This window comes from Lissotriton vulgaris, chromosome 4_1 (assembly GCF_964263255.1).
Source record: "Lissotriton vulgaris chromosome 4_1, aLisVul1.2, whole genome shotgun sequence".
Lineage (NCBI taxonomy): Eukaryota > Metazoa > Chordata > Amphibia > Caudata > Salamandridae > Lissotriton > Lissotriton vulgaris.
Genome location: NC_141691.1, coordinates 1,673,745,688 through 1,673,769,179, shown reverse-complemented (window position 1 = coordinate 1,673,769,179; position 23,492 = coordinate 1,673,745,688). Strand labels below are relative to the sequence as shown.

Below are 23,492 nucleotides of genomic sequence, written 5' to 3'. Positions count from 1 at the left end.
CACAAATAAAATTACACCACAGAACATACAATCATGTCTTGGTAAAACACCCGTAAAACGGGAACAAATTCCTTTCTGGTTAGCGCAGAAAATTACTCAAATAGAGGCAGTATTTCCGAATACTACCCCTATTGAAAAACACAGGATTCTGACCATCTGCCTTCCTATGGAGGTCGCACCACACGTGGAGGACTCTGACACTTGGGGTACAGTCTTTGCTTCCATTTACACAAAAACACATGGTGTTCCGTCTATGGCGGTAATACCAGAAGTGCTAAAACAGATTCAAAATGAACACGGTCCAGAACCTGCTTTAACTCTTGGTATGAAATTACTGAAAGACTTCAAGCAGGTCTCGGCTATATTACTAGCCAATATAAAAGGAGAAGCAGCATCTGTGGCGATCCGCCAGAAGTTGAAGGAAACAAATATAACAGATCAACCAATTGAACTTGCCAGAATCATAGAAAAATGCTATGAAGAATTAGGTAGAGAAAGCTTGGGTGGAAAACCAGTAAAGCCCCAACTGCTCGAAAATCCTGACAAATGATTTGTTGAAAATAATTCAAACACTCCTAAAAAGAGCTGGGATGGAAATAAACAATCCACTCCCAAGGAAAAAGTTTTCCAGTCCAGAGGAAGGTCTCCTCGACGGAGGGAAATAACTCCGACTCGAGAACACCAGTCACCCCAGAGGGAGCCCTCTGAGAAAAGATATAACCTTAGAAATAGGGATAATTTGAAAAAACCTGATAGATATCAAAGTATTGATACACGTCCCTCTCGATCTTTTTCGCAGAAATCGGAAAGAAGAGGACGGTCAGACCTAGGAGAGCACACCAAGTCCAAAGACAAGGAACCTGCTCAAAGTAAAAAGTTACAATTTCCACAGAAGAAGGTAGCCAGTATCAGAGTAATCGAACATGCCGAGAATATTGAGGACACAGTTGAAAAACGGGGAGTGGGCAGAGACAATGTTAGACAGTGCAGCAGAAATCAGTATAGCCCGCAAGATCTTGATGAGTCATCTGGAGACAGTGGACACGAATGAATACATTCAGGTTGAAACTGCCGACACCAGACTTAGCGAGCCCCATAAGATATACGAAATAACATTGCGTATAGAGGGTGATAAGACTAGGAAAATAAGGGGTCTATTTTGGGATAAACTCTGAAAAGGCTATGATATTCTGTTAGCTGAAAAAGATTGGCCCCCAGAGTTTGTCAGGGAGTGCCCTCGTGGCGAAGAAATGATTATGCCTGCCTTCTCGAATCACATTCCGCTTCACAAAAAATATACTTTTGCAAGGAAATGGGCAGTAGCCCAGGCACCTGCATTATATAAAAATCATGTAGGATGGGATGAGGAATCTCCTCCTCACAAAATCCAATTAAAAAGTGAACCAACTGCACAAAGGCAGTATCCCATTAAGCAAGAAGCTAAAAAACAAGTCAGGGAGATTTTAGATCAACTTGAATACCAGGGGGTGATTGAAACATGCACCTCTCAAATGAACAATCCTTTGTTTCCTGTCTCCAAGCCAGACAATTCATATCGTCTAGTTTTGGACTACAGACACCTTAATGCATGTTGCAAATCTTTTGCAGAACAAAATTCGCATAGTGCTGAACTAATGAATAACATAGTTAGGAAAAAATATAAAACGACATTAGACATATCTAATGGTTTCTTTTGTCAAAACATTGTACCAGAAAGCAGATACTTGACCGCTTTCTCAATAATGGGGTCTCAGAAAAATTTCTGTAGGCTCCCACAGGGGTTCAAGAACAGCCCAGGACTATTCTCAGCTAGAGTAACAGAGTTACTACAAATATATGATGATGAGGCATTATCTTACGTAGATGATATCTATCTCACAGACGACGACTTGGATACTCACTTGAAAAGAGTGAACACCATTATACTTGGGTTCGCAGCAGAGGGTTATAAATTCAACTTTAAAAAGTCTCGAATTTCCCATCTGACAGTATTATTTTTAGGAAACGAATTATCAAGTGAAGGAAAAAGCCTAGCGGACAACTTCTTAGAGAAGTGCGCTGTACTCCAAGCTCCAAAAACGCTGAAGAATTTACAATCGATTCTAGGTTTTCTGAATTTCGGTAGAACTTACATTCTAAATTACGCGGAGAACCTCTCTACAAACTAATTAAACCTGATTTTAAACAAATCAATTGGACTCAAAAACACACAGAAATTTTGAGATCACTGCAAACAGACATGTTAGCAAAAACAAAATTAGATACACGTGACAACACACGCAATCTTGTAATCCGAGTCATCCCAGGAAGATGCGGATTCACGTACCTGACCTCTAATGATGGAAAAAAGGTACCCATTTCAATTAAATCTCACTTGTACACACAAGCAGAAAAAACATTCAGTCTCACAGAAAATACTGTGAAAGCAGTAGAAATTGCACTAGCCAATGAACGAGAACTAGCTCACGGCAAAAGGATTAATATCCTCACAGCGGAATCCGCCTTCGAGGCGCTATTCAGCCCAGTAAACCTGCCTACAGTGTCACTGGATCCGAAATGGATACAGTGTATAGATTCTCTTGGAGCGGAAGATGTGAAATACTATTTTGCCCCGCAATTCAAAAAACTGAATGATTTAGAATATGAAGAAGAATATCCTCTGCCAATCGAACTTCTGCCTCTCCCACAGTACGTCTGTTTAATCTATACAGATAGATTTGTACAGCATTTCAACGTAGAGAGCAAATCCTACGATGCAGCCTACGCGATTGTTAAAGGTCGTTGGCTGTGCGGTAAATTCAGACCGAAAATAACAAAAACTGAATCAGTAAAGTACTGTTCGGCTCAGAGAGCTGAAGTCAGATCTTTAAAGATGGCGCTCGAAAATGCAGAACGTGAATTCCCGACACTTATCGTGTGCGATTCTCATTTATGCGTCAACTCTTACAACAATAAGTTGCAGAGCTGGATTGAAAACGATTACAAAGATGACACAGGTGCCACAATAAAGCATAAATTGCTCTGGAACCGGGTAGCTCTTTTACAGAAAGAACTACAAAAGACTCACGTGATACACGCACAGAGTCTTCAACGTGATGGCGTTCACGTTGCAGGGAATTCATTGGCTAATACAGCCACAGCGGAAGCAACTAAAACGGCTTCCGTAGCCACAAAAAAGCATTCAGAAAAATACATAGACGGGGAAACCATACTGGCAGTAAAAACGTCCGTAAAAGGCGACTGTGCAGCACTACCCGTGAACTATCCACTCAATTATGCATGCGTAATTGATGCAAACTCCGTTCCTTTTGCTCGAATCCCTGGAGTGGGGGATAGGGTAATTCCAAACATGAACAGGAGAATATTTTTAATAGCAGACGCACACATGGGATTGGGTCCTAGGCACAAAAAGATCAAGGAATCTCTGACTGAATTACAATCAGTATACTGGTGGCCAGGAATGAGCGTACAACATCAAATATATATAAAGAACTGTCCAAATTGTGACAGGGATCCCAGTAGTGAACTGGTCCAGTCTGTTGCCCGGCTACCAATCAGAAACAGCGTAACGCTGTCTACATGCCATCCAGCATCCTATTATTATTAAGGCTAAATCCACTTAAAAAATGAGGCCCCAGCGCTCGGCTGACGCCAGAACAGTTATAAAAGATCTGCGAGTCTTTATCGGCACATACGCAATTGCCATGTTCCATTCTGACCAGGGTCCTGCTTTCAGCTCTCGAGCTTATAAGGAGGCCATGGCCAGCATGGGAATTGGGTTGTGGTATTCTTGTCCGTCACACCCCGAAGGGAACAGTGTGGTAGAAAGAAAAAACCGGGACATAAAGCAATCTATAACAGCGAAGGTATTAGGTTCAGGTGCTGGGTGGGTCAAACATTTAATAAGTGTCCAATTAAGCCTAAATAACTTGCCAAGAAATTCTCTAAAAGGTTTCAGCCCATACGAACTATTGTTCGGAACTAGAATGCGAATTCAGTACTTAGATAGTCAGGTATCAGTGGTACAAGATAAGAAAACAGACTTTGACATCAAAGATCGTTTGGCTGTTTTACAGGACTTGAATGAAACAAGAAAATCCTTAAGCAACATAAAGTTGAAGCAACAGGCAGCTACCACTGACGAGGCACCACCAGCAACAGCCCCAGCAAGGCCTGTCTGGATTCCAAAGATTGGGGATCTAGTCAGAGAAAAAATAGCGATGAAGAAGGAATTTGGGCCTTCTTACAGAAAAGCAGTACCTGTCTTAGCAATCTACGGAACAAGATCAGTAGTACTACCGCCCCTTGCTGGTAAAAAGGAGAACAGAGTTGTATCAATCGACCTGGTAAAACCACAAGAATGTGGCCTATAATCAACAGTAGGCCCAGTGGACTCCCGAGAAACAACAGAATACCCAAACTTGCAACAATCCAAGAGGTTCAAACTGAAAGACTAATCACATTCGATCAGCCTGCAGTGCACAGAGAGGGACTATGCAATAATGCCATGGAACTCGTGCCTCTTGAAACACAGATTGAAACAGTTCGTCAAGAAACACCAGTCTACAATGATGTGGCATCTGAATGTGCTACCGAAAGACAAATTGAAAGAACAATCCCAACAATTGACAGAACTGCCTCTGGCTACTTCATCAACTTCGATAACTTTTCTAAGGATCAAAGCAACCCGGAAGTGATGCCAGAAACAAAAAATACTTTTAAAGTAAAAGCAACAGAACTCTTTCAACAAATCAAAGAAGTATATCTGGATGCACCATTGATTGAGCATTGGATTATTTCAGGGGTATTCATACTCCTACTATGCCTAATTTTAGTTTTAATTTTAGGAAAGTTTATTACAATACAATGGACACAGCAAGTCAGAACATCAACTTAGTCCTCAAACCACACAGATCATCCCACGTGAAGAAAAGAGAACTGTCAACAGTAAATGTCACAGCCATTCCAATACCCGGTGGGGTAGTATGGGAGAAAACTGACTATGAAATCTATGGTCCGGTCGAGATCCTGAAGTATCCTCATCAATTCAAGGTTTCCTTAAGTGACTTTGTAAAACCTAGTATATTCTCTGATGATTGGGACTTTGAAAGTATTAATAATATGATGTCTGATTTAGTAATGTCAGCTAGGTTCACAGATCATGAATATTTACAAGGTTCGTCTAGTTATGAACAGATGTTCTGCTTCACACACTATGGTGATCATTACTTGCATAAATCTGCACAGCCTAGAAAAGTATAATCAAAGGGAACATTGTTCTACACCACTTAAAAGCAGTTCTGAAACATTCTATGAGAAATTCAAGTACTTCTCAGGGTTTAACACCAGTGATGCAGAAACGTTTTATTATAAACTGTTAGATAAAACAGGGTTGAAAACAATGCTGACAAATACTAAATTGATATATTCAGAAGCATTTTATGAAAAAATGATGACATTTGGTTTTGATTATTGGAAAAATAACATTGAAACAAAAACCATCTGGGGTACAAAAGAGTGGCAGGTACAAGGCCTAGAAGCACTTTTTGGAGCCTGCATGATCCCAGAACAAATGATGTTTTTAAATGGCACAATTCAACAAACATCCTGTCTTGGCCTAGCTATGATTAAAGACCTTAACAAACCGTCTATTCCAAAGCCAATACCTGAGAATACAACAACAGATATTGAGATAGACGTATCTAAAATTTTACATTTAAACAGAACACATCCTGATTGGAAAAAGTGGTTAATCTGGCCTACTGACACAAACAACTGTCAAGATAGATTCCTGAATAAAACACAGGGGTTAACTATGTCAAGACAAGACCCTAGATACTCCCAGAGACAACATCCAGAGATAGTAACAACATACAGTGTAGGTAAACTCTGCCTCGAATGGCTAGGATCATCCACACTGGCTGAAATTAAGCAACACTTGTCTTTACTTAAAGAGGGTGCTGATTTGCGCGATTTTATTATGGGACCACGCAAACAGCGCCAAAAGCGTTTCATAGCGACCAGTATCTATGTGGTATACAACGAGGCTTGGAAAGTCACACAAATTGAAACAGCAGAAAAAATACGAGAAATTGATCGTATTCATTTGGAAAAATCACTTTCTGTAGTGGACAATGGGTTAATGACTCTGTCCTCCAGAATATATTCACTGGACAATATTGTATCATCTGCCTTTGATATAATAGACAAAGACTTGCTAATGTTACAGCATGGCCAGTCACAATTACGTTCTATTGTACAGTTAGGCTGGACGCTGCAAAATCTTCGTTCAGGCTATGTGCCTTGGCGTTTAATCAACACAACGTCATTGTTTTCCATCTTTAACCTTACTGATAAACAAATCAGCTTGGCACAGAAAGGAGCAGACTATACAATCCTGAGCATCGAAAAACTTGAGAGATTACCATTGACAATGTCAGAAAGTCCTGTCATTGAATGGATAATACACGGGATTATCACAATTCCGATAACAACTTTCCGATTTAAAAATTGCCTTGAATACATACCTACTGGCCAGTATGAACGAACGGGTAAAGGTTACATTAAGTCAACATGGAAATTACCATACACACACACATGCTACAGTGACAGCAACAAAAATGTATTTCTTAGTGGTGAAAACTGTAAACATTCACTAAGCGGTATACTTTTGTGCCAGGGTATTAATTTACACGGAGCCTGTGAAGGAAATTCTAACAACCTTTCATGCCACCAACATGTCACACCTGCAATGCAGATAGAACCTTTCTTTATGCAACTCGCAAATGGGAGTTACATTCTAATAACGGATCACAGCTGTTGTGGCCTTTTGCCAGGGAAAGCCTATCTCGTAAGCGTAACTTCCATGGTCAAATGCTGTATGCAAGCATTGTTTCTGAGCGGCCCTGGAGACATAGAGACTCCCATCTGGCCTCGTTTGAATTTCTCTTCTATACGAATTGATACTTTAAGCAAAATGATGTCTGTGCTTTTGCAGACAACAGTGCCCATCACGTCATCAAAAGAGACGTATGATCTCCTAGTTGCAAGGACAGCTACGGAGATACATGACCTTTTATCAACAAATTGCCCCGTGCATTTCGTAGAAATGCTTAGCCAAATTCTTAACATGTCTAGTGCCAAAGGCATCCCAGGCATATTTAAGACGATTTTTACGGGACTGCTAACACCATTTCAAGCAATTCTGGGAATCATTCCCAATTTTGTCCATTCAGTCTTTGGCGGCATACCCCTATTTTTGGGACTTGTAGCAGGCATTTTATTTTTGACCCTCCTGCTCCGATATGGCAAGCCACAGCTCAGACATGACTCCGGCGGGAATGGAAGAAACAATCCTAGGAGTGCGCTACCGGGACAGAATAACTAGAGTCCTTGGATTGGCCAGGCTGAGAGATCTAAACATGACCTGTTTCCTTTCATTCAGACCTATATGGCAATCCTGCATCTTACCTGTGCTACGATGTATGCTATGCGGAGATAAATGCGTGTTGGACATCTGTCTTGCACTTCCATCAGCAGTACCAATGGATATCGATACTTTGCTAAATCCGATAACGGCTCACGCATTGTGTTGTCCCCAGCGGCTACCAATCCTGATGACGGCATTCGTTGAGACTCCTGTGCTACGACTAGGTGATGACAGTGGAGCGAAAAATAAAAGCAACATCACCCAAGTACGACCTTCTGTGAGCATTGCTGATCCAGACTTTGATGATAGCAATCATTCTCACACCTGCCAAGTTACAGCACTATCGAACTTGGTCGAACTGTCACCTGATTTTGTAGACCAATTCTTTGAGAGCCTGTCTGATATGATGTTCTCCCCTGAACAGAAACAATAACTTTTGAAAAGCATTCCGACACACAGCGTTCCCATGAACTCTGAATTCGGCCTTCAGTTTTGATCAACAAAAACTGCCAAAAAATGTTGGAACTCTATTCCCCCCGTTCACAAGAAAATATTTTTGGGATAGAACTATTTTTCATATTATTTTCCCCTTTTTCTGGCACGAATTCTTTGCTTAAAGTAGACCTATTCATAGAGAACAGAAGCTTCTACTTCTATTTAGGTAAATCTAGAGACATAATAACTTTACACCAGCCTCTAGCACATTTTACTGCAATGCATTTATATGTGATGAAATTATCTCGCCCTTCTTTTCTGTATTCAGAGATATTTCATGTGTAATTTTTTTGCAAAATCGTTCATTGATTGCATATGCTATAATTTTGAATGATTTCTATGCTTTAAAGACGTACAGTACCTATATTTTCACGTATTTCAAATACGCCTATTTCAAATGCATATATGTATTTTGGGGTGGGCAATGTTACACATGCATCTTATTGCTCTAGTTTTAGTAATTTGATGGACATAAATTCGTGGAGTGGGTGTCGCGTTCTAATCTAGGACCCTGATCGATACTGTGACCTTATGCCCCTATACGGCTATAAATCCATTTATTCCCTATATTGGCATAACCGATCAAATGCAATATTCAGAAACTCGTCTCTGGCCTCACACGAACAGAGCCACATTTCAGAATCGCTTCCTCTGCAACTTCCTTTGCAGCTCATTAATGCAAATGACATAGCAGAAGCCACTATCTAAGATTCCTAGATTAACACTCCGAGTTCTTCAACAAGATAAAAACTCAGCAACCTGGGAAAGCCCAGTTTGCTCTGTTTTGATTAGTAATAGAACTCTAATGAGCACTGAGAGACGATCACTTCCTAGTGACATCTTTATTGATGTCTTATGTCCAAAAACCTACGTCAAACAAGGCACCTTTCAGGTATAAATATTACCAACGTTGCCTTAAGCAAACGCTGAAGCTATCACTGTCAAGCTAATGCTGATACTATCGCTACTGCTATCGCTGCTAACGAGCGAACGATGGTGTGGTGAACACAGGAGCTGAACAGCCGCCCCCTGCAAGAGCCTAGCAGATGCAAGCTGCCCGCGGACGCTGCCCCTCCTCCTCCTCGACGCGCTGAGAGAGACGCTGTCTTTTCTCCTGCCGAGAAATCCAGCTCCAGCGTTTCCAGCCTACTCTTGCGAGTGACTGGGATATCGAGTCCCTGGAAGGAGATACCAGCCCTCCAACATTCTATTCCAGAGGTATGGTGTTGACTAAACCCTTAGAGAGAATTCTTGAAGCAAACCTTGGCAAAACCAACTTAACTTAAAGCTACTTACTTACTCCCCTTCCACGTATTAGGCTTAGGTCAGGTACACTGGGGTAGGCGTAGTTAGAAGCACCAGTTGAGTATGTTAGCCTAATGTATATATGAATGTATGTATGTTTTATTCATTTTAAACCATTGTATGGCTAAGAAACCATATCAATGCTTTTACAGTATTATTTCGCAATACTCATTTTACTGTACGCACTTTTTATAATAACAAGTCTTGCAATTGTGGCAATTCATTTCTCTTGTATGAGAAGAAAGACTGTTCAATAAATAATACCTTTTATTGAAAACGCCCGTCTCTCTATTCTCTACATACTGTGAAAGTAATCTGCACAACAACTGACTGAGTAAAATAACTGTCTATTGTTTCACACGACTCTAGAGATTGACTCTTATTCTAAGGAGCAAAGTTGTCATGTTTATGCGGTTGTTGGAAAACGGAATCCCTTCTTGTCTGTACCAGGGAAGCTGATCACTTCCTATTCAGTCAAGAAAGTTTCTAGTGACCTCTGAGCTAGTTGTTAACACACCCAATTAAGTTTAGCATAGTCAGTAGAGGCCTGGAAGATCCGCACTTCTACGTCGATACTACTGTTTATGTTATTCCAATGCGCAGGGCCTATTGGGAAAATAGGAACTACACTACACTCTCCCATCTTCATTTCGGTCATTTCCTCCACGGCGTGGTCGTCTAATAGAGCGTAAATATTCCTCTACTTTGTGCGGGTCAGTGAAGAAGCGCTGCTTACCCTGATGTGTCACGCGTAGGCGTGCCAGGTATAGTAATGCATAGTCAATTTGCTCTGCACGTAGTTTCTTTTTAACTTTAATGAACTTGCGGCGCTCTTCCTGGACTATCGGGGTAAAATCCTGGTATATGGAAAACTGCACTCCTTTATAGGTCAGCTGTTGCTTGGTGCGTGCCGCCCGGAGGGCCACGTCTCGATCGCGATAATTGAGCAGGCGCGCAATAATGGGCCTCAATGGTGTTCCAGGCTTCGGTTGCGGTGCGCCCGTTCCACAATAAATTGCATTGAGAAGGCCTCTTCCCCAATGGAGTCTTCGAGCATGTTTTCGACATAGTCCTCCATGCGCCCAGTATCCGTGGATTCTGGAACGCCCGTTACGCGGATGTTATTGCGTCTGCTACGAGCCTCCAAATCCTCGTTCTTTGCAGCAATTACATGGAGGAGCTTATCCATTCTCGCTAGCTGTGCGGCATGGGAAGCAGTGGCATTATCGTTATCTGATATACATCGCTTCGTCTCATTTAGACGCTCTTCATGTTGATCAACCTTGTGAACTATGGCGTCCATTCTGGAAGACATGCAATCTACCTTGTCCACAATCATAGCGATGCCTTGCCGCATTTCTTGGAGAAGTTGCCGCATATCAAGATCAGCTGGTGACTCAGACGTACTTGTCCTGGCAGAGTCTTCTGGATCACGGCTAGCAACGTTCGTCTTGGGGCCTCTTTTTGCCGTGTGATCTAAGGAGAGCTTAGGCTGGCGGGTGTCCGGTTTGCCCATGTTGCCTAGGAGCACAGGTCACATGTTTTAACAGGGGGGTAGCTCAGGACCTTGCACGTAGACCAGTTGTCCCCACTGAGCGTGGTGTACTGGGTCGCTAGTAGCGTTAGCGAGTATCCTAATATTGCGAGCGTGGAGGCGCGGACGAAGCAGGACCCTTCTGTGATGTCAACCAGTTAATCAAATGGGGTGATGTGCATTCACGTACTTCTATCCGCTCGTACTTCTTAATGAGAGTTCACCCTAAGCTCGGCTTGCCACATACTCAATTGCCGAAGTCTGTGGGGTCAATATGCGTGGCTCCCCTAAGCATCCGTAGTAACGTCTCGATTTGGCTCCACAGACCCACCTCGGTGCAGTCAGGCAATTGGCTGAAACGGATTTTGTGGTGTGGTTCACTCCGTAGGATGACCGTAGGCGCTACTTACAACAAGGCGTGCTAGGCGCAGTCAGTGCACCTATATCCACACGATCTGAGCCCCAGTGGAGGCCGGAGTGCAGCAAGGGCAAGGACTGGCTATTAGTATTCGGCAATGCTTAGCGGACATGGAGGTCCGGGGGTCCCACTCCGAATCGTTATTGCTTCAGGCCTCAAGTCACGCAGTCCAGAGGGCTCACAGTCACACCTGGCTATATCCAGAGACACATCATGTTGTTACCGCGTGTCTAGCTATGAGTGTCCAGCCTCTCACATCAGTCACCAGTAGCACTCGGGCAGAGAACTAGCAAAGTCCAGCATGGCCGCCTCACAGATTATGCCACTAACCTCGAAATTGCAGGTCACTGAGCAAGGCGGGCCGCCCTTGGTGCACCGAGCGTTGCTGTCGCGGTAGTAGAGCTGTTTCCCGTTTCAGGGGTAAATTCCGCTGCTCTTTGATGCCGCCGGGCTCGTTAAGCGGCGCGCTCCACACACCGCACACGCCAGGTGCCGAATCTCCCAGCCGCAGGCGACACGCTTCTGGGCTAAAGAGCTTTACAGCCCAGATCGCTCGCAGGGGGACGGCACTTTTCGCCTGTGGCGGCCCAGCCTCTCCCAGCATGTGAGTCTAATTATTTTAGGCAGTATAGCCCGTCAGCACACTTGACTCACGGGTCAGTCTCTGTTCACCAGGGCAAGTCCTGCATGGCGCGGCCCACTCCCCTCGTGGCTGACCTCGGTGTTTCCTGCAGTCCGTCAGCCGCCGCGGGAGGACCAACAGCTCCAGCGTCGTCCTCGGGCGGGTGCTCACTGGCTTCAATCTCGACAACGCCTCATTCAATTTGCACCAAACTTTCGCCGAGGGTGGGGGTCACCATACGCCACAGTTTAGCAACGTTTTAGACCAACAACAGTCCAGATCTGTTAGGATAAGTGTCCAGGAAGCAGGAGCCTCACCAGTCGGTGGTCATTCTGCTTGCGCGCCCTCTAGCGCCCCCCCCCATTTAAGGATCTAATTTTAACTGAGGGCTCTCTAAACGGGTCAAAGTGGGTTGTTTCAATTAGGCAGAGATTCGGTGTGTTAGCAGTCTGAGGTGGGACAAAAGAGAGAGTCTCTGTGTTAACCGCATATGGTGTACCCTACGAGAGAAGAAGGGAGATGATATTCTTCTCTTGAAGTGGGTCTTTGACTCTGTAAGGCCAAGAGGGGTCATTCGGGAGGGGAGAGGCTTCCCACCAGTGGTCTGTGAGGGCCAAAAGTGAGGGGGTCACGATGGGTGAGAGATGCGCAAAGGTTGAGGGGTGAGGATAGGATCAGAAGAAAGAGTGTTGTTGAGGTGCTAGGCTTTTGGGGTCTACTAAATTTCTGATTCTCAGATAGCTCAGTGGTGAGACGTAAGAGGCTTAGACCATCAGCCTTGAGGTGGTGAAGGGTAAGTGCGATCTCATTGAGTCTAGATTCAAAGACTGATTGTGATCGGAATTCAGATACTTGGGAAATAGAGCTATGTTGGGGAGTGGGCTAGGGGAGTTGCAGATGGAAATCTGTGGTTGATGTGGAGATCTGAGGTGAATTATTAGGTTGGAAGATGAGCGCATTGTTAAGTATAGGAGGAAGGGTCCTGTGAAATGTGTTGCTGTCCTGGTTAGGGGGAACATGGTAATGGCGTGAGACGGGAGTGGCTATGGGGAGTGACCCGGGCATAGTAGGCGAGTCCACCACACCGAGCGTGGGGGTCGGGGAATTTGAAGGTGGGAGGGTATGTCCTAAAGGGTTGCGTGCCACAGATCTAGTTGCTCTGAGAGAGTGGTGAGCATGTTGCCTCACTGTGGAATGAGCAGAGATATTATTACCGGAGATATTATGAGCGACATAATATGCAGGACTTACCTCAGTTCCCTTTGTGTGACTGTCTCGAGTGAGTGCACAAACTACCCAGCTGTCAGTCTAAAGCAGGCTCTGATTCCACAGGCAGGCAGAGGCACAGGATCTTAAAGCAAGAAAATGCCCACTTTCTAAAAGTGGCATTTTCAAACACACAATTTACAAACCACCTTTACCAAAAGATGTGCTTTTTAAATTATGAGCTCAGAGAGCCCAGACTCCAAATCTATAGCTGATCCCAATTACAAGTTACACTAGTAAGATGTTACAAAGCAGCTTCTATAATAAACTATGGGAGAGTTAGTCCTTGCAGTAGCGGAAAACAGAATTGGCAGTATTTCACTATCACCAGCACTGTCCTACCTTTCACATACACTGCACCCGCCCATGGGGCTACCTTGAGCCTAACTTAGGGGTCCCTTACATGTAGGAAAAGGGAAGGTTTGGGCCTGGCAAGTGAGTGCACTTGCCAGGTTGATATGGCAGTTTAAAAATGGCCTCACATACACAGCAATGGCAAGTCAGAGACACGTTTACAGGGTTACTCATGTGGGTGGAACAACCAGTGCTGCAGGCCCATTAGCAGCATTTGATGTACAGGCTCAGGGCACACACAATGTACTTTACTAGGGACTTACCAGTAAATCAGATATGCCAATCATGGATAACAAATCTTAATCACAATTTACACAGGGAGCACTTGCACTTCAGCATTGACCAGCAGTTGTAAAATGCCCAGAGTACAAAAATCAGCAAAAACGAAGTCCAGCTTACAGTCAAAAATACAGGCGGTATAGTAAAAAATAAGAACCAATGCCAGGGATGCCATGTCCTGAGAAGTTCAGCAAAGCAAAGCTGCAGACAATGTCCGAGGAGGGATCATCATCATCGGGGAGCCTTGGGTCGAAGCCACTGTGAAGATTTCTAAGTTCGGACTTAGTCTCTTTTTTGAAAGTTGAAAATCTCCAGCGGGAGGAGGCAGAAGACAGTTCCACAAGGCCAGATACCCCTTTGGCAAAGGACCGCTGAACAGGATTTGCTGCTGTGGAGAAGAACGTAGTGGGAGAAGCTACAACGTCAATATGACTGGCGATACGTCTCGAGCGTATGAGCGTGCAGTTTGGTCCCGGTCTCCTCCTGGTTCTCAGAGCTGTTTTGGGCCAAAATCATGTACGTCTTCAGTTTTGAGCACATTTAGCACCACAACAAAGGGTGTAGGACTGGTGGAACCCCACTAGGGGTTTCAAGACTCTTTCAGGCTGGGTCCAGGTGTGAGTTCAAGATGTCGGGAGCCTTGTGTGTTCGTGTTGCTCTAAACTGCAGGCCCGCAAACTAGCTTTTGGAGTCCCTCTTGTAGTTCTGTGTTAGGTGAAGATGCAGGGCTGGTCTCTGAGGGTTCAAGGCATGTTCCAGGCAATAAAGCAGCCCTTCCAGGTAGAGTAAAGCAGTCTTGCAGAGTGAACAGCAGCAGGAAGTCCTCTGAGAGTCCTTACACAGGTCCAGGAATGAACTGAAGCGTGGGTCTGATGGTCCTAATTTTATGCCTACTGCTCTTCCTCTTGGAAGGTAGGAAAACCTTCTAGAAAGTTTCTTAGAAGTGCATGGAGTTTCCTTACTCCCCTGCCCTGGCTCCAAGCGGGCTGTAGAGATAATGTGGAGGTGATTAAGTCCTTAACGTGAAGGCAGAGCACAGTCTATTCAGTTACAAGACTGTGCTCAGTTCCCCTCACCACCCTGCGAGCAGATGGCCCATTCTGGCACACCCAATCCCTCTATTGTGTGACTGTCAGGGAGGAATTCACAAAGTCTGTCTGTTAGGTATGCCCAGTCATTTGACCCAAGACAGACCACAGGCTCAAAGGGTTAAGGGCAGGAAAATGCCAACTTTCTAAATGAGACATTTTCAAAAATGTAATATAAAACCTGACTTCACCATTAAAGAACCAAGCTGTGCCAAGCTGATGAACCCATAAATACGGGAAAACTGGTCCTGGTGCTTTCCTGTTCAGGGAGCACCAGGCTCGGCAGTTTGGACTGGACTGCTCTAATAGGAGCAGGGTAAAGATCCATGTATATAGCTGGGTACAAACTGAGGTGGCATGGTATGCAAAATACTGATCGATTGAGATGTGGCCCGAGTGATTACCAGTGGATTCGATTAATTCAAGCATTCCATCCATGACAGTTTTGTAAACTTTCTAAAAGAGGAAATTTCAAAATTGCAATGTAAAATCAGACTTTACCATTAAAGAGTCTTTCTCATTACAAACATAAACTAGCAACCTGGTCACAATCAAAAGTTAGCACTTATTAAATGGAATAAGGCAACACAATGTTATACTATGAGACAGATAGGCCTCACAGTAGTAGAAAACAAATTTAGGAGTTTTTCACTACCAGGGCATGTCAAACTTGAACTTACATGTCAGGCCGTTTAATTACAATGCACCATGCCCTATGGGCTGTCTGTCTATGGTGTACCTTAGGGGTGACATATACAATGAACAGGAGTTTAAGGTTTGACAACACGGTTATATTGGCAAGTTGAATTGGCAGTTTAAAACTGCAATGGCAGTAATACCGATTTTTGGAGCATCGCATTAGCGAGTATTTATCGATTTCTTATTTACCAATTCAGTATTGTAGTGTTTCGGTGTCGGTAAATAAGGAATCGGTAACTGTTTTCCCTTATTTTTACTGATTCCTTATTACTGATGGCATTCGGTAATACCTACTTCGCACATGGGTAAATACCGGTCGGTAACGCTGAAATATACCAAATTTCGGCATTACCGACCGGTATTTAGCCACCTACAACTGGCCCTAAATGCTTAACATCAATCCAAATTAGGCTCCTTCTGATTTCACGTTGAAGAGAGAACACATCGTAACACTGTTGAAAACAATTACAGGACTAATGCGGGAGAGTTACCGGAGTATACCAATTTGAAAAAGTTTTCAAAATATTTTGTTTGTACCCTGGTTTGTGCATAATTGGTAATTAATTATCCTAAAACTAATTTACAATTCCGGGATGAGTACTTGGTATGTAGATTTGTGATCAACGTACTCTAATTGACTTGCGCACCGAAATAAATAAGGGGAGGGAGAGATTCAGATTTGAGAGAGAAAGCTCTTTGTACGTTGTTTCTACATCCTGCTGTATTAAATTTTATAAAGAAATATCTGAGGATAGTATTAAATCATTATGAGGTAAAGCCGATAGCTGGGAGTTTTACATTAAGTGATGCTCCCCACGTCCATTTCAATTTAGAAAAATGCTTAACTTTGAAAAATATACTATAAGTTTACAACACAGCATCAATTTATATTTAAAAATGTGGATTTGGTGTGGGTGTGTGCAAATGGATGCGCGCACACACACACGTCAGTGGCGTAGCTAGACGTTGTACCACCCGTGACAGTCACTGCGTTGGCTGCCCGGCGCCCGCATGAAATATCGCCGGAGTTCAGGTAAGAGTGGGGGTGAGGGGGAGGCAGCTACCACCAAACTCGTGCCACCTGGGGCAGAAAGTTCCCGGCACCCCTTGCTACGCCACTGTGACACATGATTATATGTTGGCATTTTACAGTGGCGGCTCCTCCACTAAGGCAGAGGAGCATCGCCCACTGCTTTGCAGCACTGAAAGAAATACAAAATAAAATGATAATAACTCAAGATTATTATAATTTTTTTTTCCTGTTGACGGCAGCTTTGAGGGCGAGGCAGGGATGCTCTGATGACAGAAGAGCAGGGAAGGAGAGATTCACCCACTCCAAGTGTGCATGATGGTTTGGCTCTCCCGACGTCATGTGCACTTCGTGCAGGCTGGATTACAGCTTGCATGGAGAAAATGCCCAGGCCTCCAGCGCCTGTCTGAGCGTAAAACCACTGCGCTCAACCAATCACAATGCTGCATTGCAGCATTGTGATTGGCTCAGGAGAGCCTCAGTCTGAGTGTTTCCTGTTTGGAAGAGTGGCCAGGATAGGAGACGGTGGGACGAGGGCAGAGCGGTACAGCGAAAGGGTGCTATTTTTTTCTTTTTTCACTCCTACTTCCCCATCCCCCGCCCACCCGGCCACCCCCAATCGGTGTTGGATCTCCTGGCATCTTATAGGAGACAAATTAAAATGGGTAAAAAACTGAAACCGAAACTGAGACTAAGAAAAGTGTTATGGAAGGAAGCTCTCATCTCGTGGCTAGGAATAGTTTGAATGGAAAACAGACGTCACCAAGGAGATGAAAAATTGTGAATTATTTCTCTCCATTTACTAACAACTTATGGGTTGGATATACTGTTTTGTACAAGCAGAAGCAGTAAAGCAGTACTAACGGGGTGTCGACTTCATTGTTTTCATAGAGAATGCTACTTTCTAAATTTTATGGGCCTTATTATGAGTTTGGCGGTCCCGTGGACTGCCGTATTGATGGTGGCTGTCCGACCATAGAGAGCTAGGCACTCTGACTAAAGTATTATGGGTTGGGTTGATTGCTTTGGGAAGACCGCCAGCAGACCACCGGATTCACGATCGGGAAAAGGCAATAGGATGGTACGGTGGAGCTGCACCACTGTGCGTATTAAGAGTTGCCTGATCAACGAGCGGAATGCAGCGATCCAACCGCCTGCTTCAGGGTGTCGGTGATGAAGGATTTGGGGTGTGTACTCACAGCATTCTTCTTCCAGGCAGAGTCCAACATGGATCCCTTTCTCCAGGTCCCCCCTTCACAGCAGGATCCTTACCCCGAGGATTACTACCCTGTGTGCGGCGATGTACAGGTGAGTCTTTTTCGTACCATTTACCCATGGTCAGGACTGCCCACATGTGGGCTGGACCCCAGTAATGGGTATAAGGTATTTTTTCACATATATCATGCATATGAGTGCATCACACACATATGCAGTCATAATGCACACGTAGGCATCTATATATTTGGAAAAAGTACTCACCACAGCTACAAGTTCCCCGCCTCTGCATCGCCCATTCTGTGGTGAATTCGTAATAAGGCAGTCTTTGGACCACCTGTGCTATGGGCTGCTGGCGGGGGCATATGTGGTTCTGCAGCGGTGGGACACCCGAACTAATAATAAGGTCCTATGTGTTTAAACATGCACTGTGTCTCATATTTTATTCGGTATACATTTTAAAAGCTTTCCAAAGATAACTCATTATTTTTACAAAATAAATATTTGTTTTACCTGTTTTATAATGGGATCCAAAGCGCCAGTAATTTTCTGCAAGGCTGAGTTACCCTCACCGAGCTGCAAGTTTAAAATACTTAAGTTACATATTATATCAATTAAGTAAATACATAAACATTGTTCAAAAAAAGGCTCGAGTAGCAATGTCAGCTTTATAATCTGTATATGGTTTCCGGTGGCCATGGTCTAATTTACTACACTAAACCAACCTCTTTTTTTTAACTACAGCATTCTATGTGTATCCCTCATATGGTGCATACATCTTAGGATCGTTGGGCTGGCTGGTGTTTCGAATTACCTATTTTAACCACATGAGAAGCAGCTGCAATTGACCAAGCTTTGATCCAACTCCAATCCCAGTTCATAGGGGAGCCATGTTTCCTTCAAAATTCAATTTGGGTGAACCAATGCTCTTTAACCTCTCCTATACTCACCGTTTTGGTCAATGCTTTTGGAGAAGTACTGCTTAAACATGGCATTACCGTTCAACAGTGCATAGAGGATACACGGGTATATGGAGGTCACTTTCCTAACTGTGGTTGCTGTTTTCAGTGACAGCTCTTTAAAGATAAGGTGCTTCCACTGAATAAGTTGCATATGTGCGGAGCAAGCCTTTAGGAGCAGGCTAGGTGCTGAGCTGGGTACATCATGGTAGATAGTCCAACAAAAGAGCTACTGCAAGTCTATGTAAAAGCAAGATATGCAATTTAAGGATGCATATAGCCTACAACGAGTACTGACAAACGGCTTCAATCCTTTGTCAGATGTGCTTTATGCCCAACTAAGAAGTATCGGTGCACCGACTTTGCACCCAACAGTGCTCGTTGCTGCTGACAAAAGTAAAGAACTACTGACAGAGTGCACATAGTAGTAAAGCCAGAAGGCTTAGGGACACAGAGTTCACAAACCTAATTGAGACCCTAAGTACTACAAATATTCTATAGCTTCGCAATTAAATGCAAGAACGATGCAATATCTGTTACTATTCTTTCTGTTCTCTTTCTAAAATACGGCTTTTCAAGAGGTCATAACTCTACAGTCATGTTGAGCCAAAGCTGCAAAAAGGTTCTGCAGCTTTCAGAAGCGGAGATCAAAGGTCCCCTATACACGGAGAAGTGGGGATAACATGATTGATGATTCTGACTGCCTGTCGGTGTCTTTTTCTTCAGACCATACTGAACTAGCACAGCTTACCATTGCACTGCGCATGCAGGCGTCTCGCCCAAGAGACACTATATCTGTTTTACATTGTAGCTCTTAGCCATTGCACATGGCAGCCTCATAACTGCTCCTATGCATCTTCTCGTTATGGTTCAAGCAGACCACAGGGAAGGAAGGCAATGTCGATGGTGAGCATTGCAGTTTGGCTCGGTTATCCCACAGCCTCGGATACTGTTGCATTGAAAAACGATAACCAAGGCTTTCGCAGACTTGACTCAACAAAGGCAGTGGGAAGAAGCAGTTAGATGAACCAGGCAACATGATGGTACACTGATGAAGATGCACACAAGTCCTGGGTCTTAAATGCATCCTGAGCATATCGAAGCTCTTACATACAAAGACACTATAGTCATTTAATATTGACAACTATGGTAAGTAATCCTGGGGCTGGAGGCGTTGGCATATTTACCAGGGATTTCTAGCCAGGGGTAGAGTGGTCATGTCAATAATTAACCGACAAATGGGGTGCTTGCAACAAATGTATCTCTGCCTGGCTAATCTTCTCCTACTTCACACATTTGACAAGAGAGACCAGCAACGCACAGCAGGTTTTGCTTCTACTAAAGGGACCGTCAATCATTACACCCGAAAATTCATCACCCAAACTGGAAAAAGGAACCCATTTCCAATAAGTGCTTACAGGAAGCTAAGACAAATGAATTCAGAGGAATATGTTCAACACAATGGAGACAATATTCTGTTAGTTGTCAGTGAGGCGTCTGGGAGTCCAATGGTGGGTAACGTCGATGTTTAGAGTGCCAAAAGACATTGCGAAATTTAAAAGCGCCAGTCATTTGCACCTAGGATGGTTTAAAAACCTCAGGGATAATGGGGGATGTCCATGATGTCAGCCACGTAGAGAAAGATAATGTAGCAAAACTCTAAGGGCGTAGATAATCCCTAAATCCAAATCCAAACAGAATAATAGACCCTCACAAACAATCAAATAAGTGTGTGCTGAAACGGAGATTTATACAAAAGTTCTTCAATTTATTTATTTTTAATTTTAGTATATTTTGTTTGTTGTTTTTATCCTTTGTGCAAAATTCATTTACTTATTTAATTCATTGTTCACATTTAAAAGGAATCTTGGAATATAGTACATGATATTCAGACACAGGCAAAGAATTAATTATTTACAATTAAGGGTGTACAAAATTAGTAAGTGAGAACAGAAAAAATTACATAAACACAAATACATAGACAAAATAACTCAGTGATATACGAAATATTCAGTTGATGGTATAATTGATGAAGGCAATGCGGTTGAGTGGAACTACGCGCGTTTCGGCCCGAGGCCTTCGTCAGGTGACCGTCATTCGTATATTTTAAATAACTAAAAAGAGGTGATATAACCTAAACAGACAAAACAAAAATACAAAAGTATAGATGTATCATCAGTTCAAACACACATGTTCATTATATCTATTTACAATGCAGTTTATGTTTCTGTATTTTTTGGGTCTATAACAGTTGCAATGAAGATATATATACAATATTAACATTTTAGTGCAACCACCTAATTACAATTAATGCCAGACCATCTAGTTTTTTTTGGTTTCCAGATGCATAAGTACATATTCAGTGATTCTTGTTCCATATTAGCTAAGCTCCAGATCGTCACTTAAAGTGTATCTATTTCAGTTACATTGCTAACTATGATAGTTTTTCTAATAGGTTCTGAGACCAACAGTTCCATATGAAGCACTAGAGTTTCAGAGAGAGAAGAAGCTAGAAACAGATATAAGTATCGACACATATAAAAAGCCTTATCCCCTCAACCTAGAGATACCTTTACTAATAAAAAAGAGGGGAGGGAAAATGCCATTTTTACTTACACAACAGTGGACAGGTTGACGTATCAACACTTTGCTTCCTATGGCAACAGTTTTAATTTCATTTATACCGAGTCAGTTATGCTGAAAAGTAGATAAATATCCATTTTTAGATGTTAATATTCGATCATACACTTTTAGTTATAGTAATAACTCTTCTACAATAACGATGTACCTTATTTGCTCCTGCAAAATGACTTTCTATTCACTGAATCACGCGTTGGTTATAGTGAGTCTAGTTGGTTGGAAATAGAAATGAATCCTTAGGATCTTTATTTCAGAGAGCTGATTCTAAATTAAACGAGAGCAAAGTGAATTACTATTTATGTAATTTACAATTCAGTTTATGCGATATGGGTTTTACTAGGTCCATATTAGGTTATATGTTATTCATGCCATAAGACTCTCATTTATCTAGTAGGGCATAGTCCTGATAGCAGTGTACAGGTGATTACACATTTTATATCTATGAGAAATCCTAACAATATATAACCTAATTAGCCAGCACACTTTGCAAATTTTTAAGTCTCATGGGTACACTTTTATTAGGGAAATAGAGCTTACCTTAGGTATCCGAAATGTTTGTAAAGTGTTGTTTTCCCAAGGCAACCCGCAGAAAAAATCAAATCTTTCTAATCACTTTCCTTATAGTCAATCTGCATTTAAAGAGATATAAAAAAACGATGCTATTGTACTAGGTAAAGTGACGCTATATATTGCCTCTGATCGTGTTTCTAGGGGTCATTACCTTGTTGCAGTGACGCTGGCATTTGAAAGGGCTGAGAGAAATGACCACTGTTAAAAAAATAGAGAATAAGGACACTATTATAATGGGCATACCCATACTGAAAATTAGTTATCTAAACAGAGCGTCTAATCCGACCAGCACGATATCCTATGCGTTTTAAGCACGTACCTTTATCTTATGGTTCTCGAGTGTTCAAACGGGGGTTCTGGTTAGTTGATGCTTCCGAAATCCGCAATCTAAACGGGCTGAGCGGTTTTCTGCTTTTTATTTAAAAAGAGGCGCGTTTGTTTGCTCGCATTCCGTGGCTTTCAGCTGTTGCCAATTTCTCTAGACGCGGCTCGATGACGATAGACAAACGGGTCACGGGTCACAGAGGCTTACATCGAAATCGAAAGCAGACTGATGCCGAGTTAGCGCAATTATAGTTAAAGTTACCGAAGCGGCAAACGAAAGACTATAGCCCGCTTTTTGATGACGGTCCTACAAAGCAAAATACGCTATGCAAATCGATATATAAATCTTATTTAAAGATCTCATATTTTAGCTCACAAAATAAATAGGCACGGATGTGTTTATATTTATGGTCATCCGCATTTGTGTTCAGACGATATTTGATCTTTAAATAGTGGCCTATTTACTCTACCTAACAGTTTGATATATAGTAGAAATTATGTACATCTCTTTTATTTAGGCACATACTCCCATTGAAAGACCTCACATTTTAGCTTAATTTATATTCAAACGATATTTAATGTTTGAATAGTGGCATATGTATTCTAACTAACAGTTTAGTACATGGTTAAGGCAGAGTACATCTCTTTTGTTTAATCATATACTTGGATAGTATTATTAAAGAATAGCTTGCTGCCATGGAATTTCGGAATTAAGGCCTAGTCTGAAAGTGTCCAAAGTGAATATCCAAAACACTTCTCGTTTACGACGGATTTTATCTGTGTTAATGCCAGCTTTAGCCACAATTTTTTCTAAAACTATCCACCGGATGTCTTCAGGCTTGTGGTCCTTTTCTAGATAGTGTGATACTAAAGGGGCAGTTAACTTTTGTGTACGTATCGCTGATTTGTGTTCTGTGATTCTAGTACTTACAGAACGCGACGATTCACCCACATAACCTTTGTTGCATGGACAGATCAAAAGGTAAACAATGTTCGTAGTCTTACAATTTGTCATGATCGATAGGGGAATAGCTGTGTTATTGAAAGTAAATTCTGCAGTTTCAATGGCTAGTGGACAGATTTTACAAGTACCACATTTATGATTTCCAGTCACTGGGGCCCCAGTGATGATATCTCTTTGACTCGAGGTCTTCTGAGTTGACATCCTTGATCTGACAACTATATCCTTGATATTTTTGTTTTTCTTATATGCGAAAAGGGGTTTATTTATACTTTCATTTCCGCTTTTGTTGACGTTAAGGATA

At 42.7% G+C, this 23,492-nt stretch overlaps 1 protein-coding gene across 1 annotated transcript in view; it reads right to left on the bottom strand.

Moving 5' to 3' along the window:
• LOC147724392 (carbonic anhydrase 13-like) overlaps positions 1-23,492 on the bottom strand; it is a 606,911-nt gene that overhangs the window by 125,901 nt on the left and 457,518 nt on the right. The window contains exon 5 of the mRNA XM_086918033.1: positions 18,248-18,310. Within this exon, the coding sequence (XP_086774159.1) occupies positions 18,248-18,310 (63 nt within the window). The remainder of the gene's footprint in view (positions 1-18,247; positions 18,311-23,492) is intronic.